This window comes from Panicum virgatum, chromosome 2N, assembly GCF_016808335.1.
Source record: "Panicum virgatum strain AP13 chromosome 2N, P.virgatum_v5, whole genome shotgun sequence".
Taxonomy (NCBI): Eukaryota; Viridiplantae; Streptophyta; class Magnoliopsida; order Poales; family Poaceae; genus Panicum; species Panicum virgatum.
The window spans coordinates 51522785-51529970 of NC_053146.1; the positions used below are offsets into that span (position 1 = coordinate 51522785).

Consider the following 7186-nt stretch of genomic DNA (forward strand, 5'->3'; position numbering starts at 1 on the left):
GGTTGTTGATCAGACAAACTGGACCATGCATCTGGACGCATAAACAATATTCAGAAATGAATGAACATGCATGGAAACAATAGGACAAGCTCTTATTGACATTAATTCTTTTGTACGGTACAAGTAGTATTTTACATCTCAGGTTGCCCAATGAAGATTCGACTAATCAAATTCTTACCACGATTCCTCACAAGTAGACTGCCCAAAAGCATATTTGAATTCTGAAAACAAGGATGAGAGAGTACATGAAGAGAAAAATTCCATACGGAATGGGATTTTACATATTTGAAGAGTACATGAAGAGAAAACTTCCATCTCAGGTTGAATTCTACACTTCATTGCACACAGCTGATTGACTACAGCACAAACCACACATATTTAGCTGTAAGCAAATAACTGAACATAAACGGTAGTGGTCTCCATTTAGAAAATGACCATCAACAATGTTCTAAGCATAATTAGATGAAGGTAAAAGCCATGCAGAGTTTGCTTCATTTTTCTGTAGCCATATGAAAAAGGTGAGGAAGACGGCAAGGGCGTCCCTCCACATCCTGCAAAAGGCCTGCCTTCTCATAGTACTCAATACTGTCCAACAAAGTTTCCTCTATTTTCTTCCTTGGTTTCCACCCTAGATCCTTCAGTTTCTCCGACGTAAGTGGTGTAACTATAGAGTTAGGATCCAGATCACTGTCACTGTGCGGCAAAGAGAGATGCAGAACATGTAAATTGTAGCTAGCTATTTCAAGATCTGCTACCACAGGTATATGGTAATAAGAGATTCACCAGTTTACGTAATTGTAATTGGGGTGAGTCTTCTTGAGCAAGTTCACCATAACCTTTGCGCTAATATGATGCGGCGCACAGAGGTATCTTCCAGCTGATTCCTCTATCTCGTATATGAGAAATAAAGCATCAGCCACATCACGGACATCAACTATGTGCCACAGAATGTTCTTCATTAGCGTTGGGCCTCCTGTAACCAAGCTAACAGAACTTCAGTGGCGTTAGATTACCATGATGTATTAGACTAGTGTACACTAATCCCAGCTCAAAAAACTAATTAATGCAACCACATAAAAGTTGGAATTTATCATTTGGTTATTACTGAATGCAAATAAATTTCCTGATAAAAGAATAGAAAAGCATCACATATATGACAAAACTAGTAATTAACAAGGAATAGTAGAAAATAACAAAAAAATTATAATGCAACCTTTTATAATGTATATGAGGAATTCATGGCTGACATTGGCCACAGGCCGTAGGAGTGGGCCTAATGCCATAGTAGGGCAAACTGTAACAACATTTAGTCCACTTTTCTCTGCATAATCCAAGGCTGTCTTTTCAGCAACAACCTTGGCAACCATATACCAATCCTGGCAAGAAGGTTAGCCTTAAGTTAATTAGTCCTCCCTAGAAGCAATAATTAGCAAAAAATGATAACAGATTTTCTACAAAGTGCGGTTTCCGCCTTTAAACTTATTCAGGGTGTCGCCTTGGCATCCAAACTGTATTAGTTTATAGTTTTATGTCCTTAAACTTCTGAATGTATCATTCGAGCTCCAAAGATTTCTAAATCAGTGTGTAACTACCTAAGTGACATGGTTTCGCTCTGAAGACTCACTGACTGGCCCAGCACCACTATAAGTACCTCTTTTTTTGGAAAAGTCCGGTTTATACCCTCTAACTATCACAAAAGTCCGATTTCAACCTTCAACTACGAAACTAGATAACAGAGGCCATCTAACTATTCAAATCGGATAAATTTAGCCCCTAGGTGGTTTTGAAGGTGGTTTTTCATTTTGTGAGAATTAAAATATTCAATTTTAAACTAAAAATTCATAAGTAATTCATTTTAAAAAAATTATGAAATGGGTATTGAAAGTTTTCTAAAAATGTAACCTATTTATTGGCACAATACTTGTCAATTATTCAAATCTAATTTTTTTGTATTCATAATATTTGTTTGCTTGTAGTTATAACTATGATTTTTTTAATAACTAAGATTCAAATGGAGTAATAATAGATATGTTACATTTTTAGCAAAAATTTTGGTACTAATTTCATATTTTTCTAATTTAAAATGAATTAGTTTTGATTTTTTAGATCTAATTAGATATTTTTATTTTCTTTAGAAAAATGCAAACCACCTTCAAAACCATCCCAAGGAACAAATTTATCCGGTTTCGACTGTTGGATGGTCTATGTTGTCCAGTTTTGTAGTTGATGGTTGAAAATCGGATTTTTGAGATAATTCGAGAGCGTAAATCGGACTTTGCTCTTTTTTTTTGTGAAACAAGTACCTCATTCTTTTCACAAAAGTTTATGTCCGACCAGCAATTCTCGTCCTTGGGTATGTCCCGAGGCCACTTCGGGTTGAAATGGACAGCGGCAGTGGATGAAACCACAACAACCTTCTGGACGTCATTAGCTGAGCAAGCCTGAAGAATGTTTAAGGTGCCTTTCACAGCAGGGGCCAGTACTTCCGACTGCATGGTTAAGGTAAACAGTCAACTCTCCAGTGTTAAGCAGTAAAATGTAGCAAGGCAAAATTTGCATCTTGACAGCATTGAGTGCGTGGTCAGTGAAAGCCAAGTCAACTGAACCAAGTCGTATCGATACTTGCCTCCGGATCAACAACCTTGTCCGTGGGCACCGGGCAGGCGACATGGAAGACCCCCCCGGCACCCGGCGACCGCGGCGGCCAGCGCGCCGTGGTCGAGCACGTCGGCCCTGAACAGCCGGAGGTTCTCCGACGCCCCTTCCAGTTGCCTCAGGTGGGCGTTCTTGGGATCAGCTGAAATAGGTCGAGAGCCGCTCCATTAGAAATGGAGCAGCAGCCAGCAACAGGGCGCCGCGCCGGCGGCTTGCCGGGAACCCGAGTCCCGACGGGAAGGGGGCGCTCACACGGGTCGCGGACGGTGGCGTGCACGGCGTAGCCGCGGGCGAGGAGGAGCTTGACGAGCCACGAGGCGATGTACCCGCCGGCGCCCGTCACGCACACATTCTCCCGGCTCCTGGCGGCGGCGCCCTCCGTGCGCCTGGCGGCCATCGTGCCCGCGCCTTGCTGCTCAGTGCTCAGCGCCTCTCGCTCTCGGCGTCGTCTTCCGCTAGGCTGACAGGCTCTGTGCCCGTGAGTAGCAACCACCTGACCTGCTCCTGCCTGCACTGCTGCTAGTGCTAGGCAGGTCAGCAGGTGCCCATGGTTCACGTAAACCACATATAGTGAGACCCTTAGTGATCATAGACGACAAATTAAACACGCGCGGTGCGGAGGCCGCCACGACGCCGTCTCCACCAACCGCCTAACGCCGCCGGCCGGCCGGTCGGCCGCTCTGCTCCCGCGCAGCCCGCTGCCAAGAAGATATGAATGTATTGGACTGCCAACACGGGCGTGTACTACTGTTGGGAACTCTACGAAGCCGTTTCGCATCTTTCAAGCAAGGGGATCACTCGGAGAGGAGCAGCTCCTGCTCCAGATGAATTGCTGAATTTACATCGAACGAGCTATGCTCTCTTGCCATTCCTGGTTCATGATCTTCAGTTACATGACTCTGTCCAAGGATGTTTGAGATGGTTTCAGAATTCAGATAACAGCAACCAGCTTTTCCTCCGACAGTGCGTCAATGGACTGATGATCTGGGCGGTCATGCTGTGCAGGTTGTCGAGCACCGCAGACAGGCTGACTGTCCAAATGCAGTTCCTGCTTCATTTGTCAGAAGCAAAATGGAAAATATGAGGAAGACGGCAGGTGCGGCCCTCTACGTCCTGCACAAGCCCTGCCTGCTCGTAGTATCCAACGCTGTCGCACAAAGTTTCCTCCATTTTCCTCGGCCTCCAGCCTAGACTCGTTAGTTTCTCCGATGAAACTCGCGAGATTGCAGATGCATAGTCTTCGTCGTCGCTGCAGCATAGAGATGCATATGGATGTAATTGTAAAGGGCGATGAGCTAGACATTCCAAGCTCAGACAATTCGGGTATCGTTACTCACCACTCCACATAATTGTAGTTGGGGTAGGTCTTCTTGAGCAAGTTCACCATGCCTTTTGTGCTGATCCGATCTGGTGCACAGATGTATCGCCCAGATGATTCCACTTTCTCGTAGACCAGAAGCAAAGCATCGGCCACATCGCGGACGTCAACTATGTTCCAGAGCACATTTTTCATCACACTAGGACCTCCTGTAATAATTAATGACGTTAATGGAATTTCAGTGGTGTAAACGAAGCTATTGTATTGTACCCGAGCATGATTTTGTGGGGATGAGGTATATAAAAGGATAGTAGTACTATATAAAACAAGCAATCATCGCATGCGTCAATGTGATTATCCAAATAATTTGATAAGAACTAATGGAAACTAGCAGAAATATATACAGCCAACCTTTTATAATGTAGATGAGTAATTCGCTCGTAGTGTTGACCACTGGGTTCAGCAGTGGACCTAAAACGATACAGGGGCAAACTGTAACAACAAGCAGCCCATTCTTCTCTCCGTACTCCAATGCTGTCTCTTCAGCAATGGTCTTGGCAGCACTATACCAGTCCTGGGAGCAAAAAAAAGTAGGTTAGTATTAATTTGGTCCTTCAAGTCGTGGCAGATTAGTGAGCAATAAGAATTGATTATAAATGATATGAACACTAGTAATACTATTTACATTTTTAAGGGCAAAAAAACTGTTTATGTTAGAGTAAATAAAATAAAGTTGAGGGACTAACTTGATCCTCAGAGTAAAGTTGAGGGAGTAAGACACCTATTTTGCCTACGTTTAAAGAAACAGAATCTATATTACTAACCTCATTTTTCATGCATAAATTTCTGTCTGACCAGCAGCTCTCATCTTTCACTCTACCTTGGGGCCAAGTCGGATTATAATGAACAGCAGCGGTGGATGAAACCACAACAACTTTCTGAACATTATTCGCGGAGCAAGCCTGAAGAACATTCAGAGTGCCTTTGGCAGCAGGAGCCAATACCTCTGACTGCACGTTGTACTCGGCATATGTTTAAGCAGTAAAAACATTTTATACAATACGAGCATATGTTTAAGCAGTAAAAACTTTTTATACAATACGACAAACGGTTCAGAATGCATCTTATTAGTAGCAGGTTACCAGTGAATTCTGGCCATCGATGAGCAGTACTTGCCTCAGGATCGACGACCTTATCCGCGGGCACAGGGGAGGCGACGTGGAAGACCCCCTCGCACCCGGCGACCGCGGCCGCCAGCGCGTCCCGGTCGAGCACGTCGGCCTTGAACAGGAGCAGGCTCTCCGGAGCTCCCTCCAGCCGCCGCAGGTGGGCGTTCTTGGGATCACCTGAAGCAGTAGAGCCCGCGCCACGCATGAGTCCCAACTTCCGACACGCCGGCCGATCAAGGCGAGGCAGAGCGCGGAGCGGCGTGTGGGCGGCGCAGCATGCTTACTTGGGTCGCGGACGGTGGCGTGCACGGCGTATCCGCGGGAGAGGAGGAGCTTGACGAGCCACGAGGCGATGAACCCGCCGCCTCCGGTCACGCACACGCGCCGCGGCGGCGACGCCGACGTCATAGTGCTGCCTCGATTCAGTGCCTCACCCACCGTTGGCCGTTGGGATCCTTCGTTCCTCCTCCATATATCTGCGCCAGGGCTTCCGCTTGCCAGCTGTACTTCCATGTCCTTCCACTAGTGGACTAGCGCAAGCCGACGAGAAGAACTCGACGATGAATCGATAGGGAAAAGATGTCGAACGCACGGAAAATAAATACAGGAGTAGCGATCACCCGATTTGAAATCATCGCTTTGTCCAATCATAATGGTCGGAGGTTGCCGGCGAAATTTACAGCCTCAGCGTCGGTTGACAGATTCCAAGTCCGGAAACAGTTGCCGCCAATGTATGGGCTTACTGGTTGGAACTCCATTTCTCAGCCCACGGAAGCTGAGTGTGTCCATTGACCGGAACTCGAGAAGAACAACCTGGCTTGCGGTTCAAGATAAAATCTGGACTGTGGGCAGACTGCAGTCGAGAGGTTGGCCACATAATCCAGCTTGTATACTTTGCCGCAGAGTTCCTGAGACCGGAATGCACCTCTTCGCCGAGTGCAGGTTCACCAAGCATATTTGGGCTGATATTTGTACTTGCTTGCGGAACCGTCACTGCACCTCATAAATTGGAAACAAACAACCTCGGTACATGAGTGGTGGTCGACTCTGGCTAAAACACAAGCAGTTCCCACGTAGAGGTTTGAAATCCTTAGTCATCCTTGTGTGCTGGGAAGTATGGATGGAGCGCAACGCTCGCATTTTCAACCGTACAGAAGCACCCTCTTTCATGATGACTGCAAAAATAAAAAATGAGGCGTCGATGTGGACTATAGCTGGTGCGAAGCATCTGGCACACCTCATTGGTAGAGTGTGAGTCTACTTGTGAGCATGTTTTTTTACGCTTTAGCTATGTGTTAACTTCTGTACAGTTTTAGCCCTCTGGCTTTCCTTCTTATTAATATAACAGACAGTTCTCCTACCGGTTCCGTTTCAAAAAAAATCTAGGACTCGACAATCGACATATACCACTTCCGAGAGTATCTAGTACACTAATAAATATCTTTCAATAAGGTAGTATTAGAATATCCTAATACCACTTTCATAGATTTCTAGAGGAGGTACTTTTACAGTCTCCAAAATAATCTCAGTCACCTACAACTAACGTATTATAGGAGAGCAGAAATTTTTATTTTATTTGAGAGGACATCCAATAACATTTTGGGAAACTATTGGATTATATTCTTTCCCAACAGTGGCAGTTTATTGAGGAAAGTAAGACTGCTGGAGCTTCTCAATCTGTTATTGAGTGCCAATCGTTGAGTAACTGTTCATCCAGTGCCTCAAATTTTTGAATTCAGTGGTTGGCTTTGTGACATGTAGAGCATGCTTGGTTGGATATCAAAATATTGGCATTCCAAAATGTAGGCATACTATATTTTACCAAAATTTTGGAAAGTTTAGAATAACACTTGGTTAGATGAGCTACTTTTTAATCTTCAACCAAACAAGTGCCAAAATTTATGAACCTATATATTAGTACATGATGTTTTGTAAGCGGACCATTAGCCCAGAGTGCTTTCTCTTTAGGATTTGGTTTGTATCGACGTATTGCCCGCCACCAACCTTTACCACGCTAACGGTAATGGCTAACCCACCTAGTTTC

General features: G+C 45.0%; 1 protein-coding gene and 1 pseudogene across 1 annotated transcript; both read right to left on the reverse strand.

Annotated features, from left to right (window-relative positions):
• Positions 1–73: 73 nt before the first annotated feature.
• Positions 74–3127, reverse strand: LOC120661096 (annotated as a pseudogene).
• Positions 3128–3403: 276 nt separating this feature from the next.
• On the reverse strand, positions 3404–5882 carry LOC120661095 (phenylacetaldehyde reductase-like). Its single transcript, XM_039939799.1, has 6 exons — positions 5427–5882; positions 5150–5319; positions 4798–4983; positions 4385–4547; positions 3993–4182; positions 3404–3904 (listed from the first exon to the last, which is right to left on the reverse strand). The coding sequence occupies exons 1-6, from the start codon at positions 5653–5655 to the stop codon at positions 3709–3711; spliced, it is 1134 nt and encodes a 377-aa protein (XP_039795733.1). The 5' UTR covers positions 5656–5882; the 3' UTR covers positions 3404–3708.
• Between the last annotated feature and the right edge of the window lie 1304 nt (positions 5883–7186).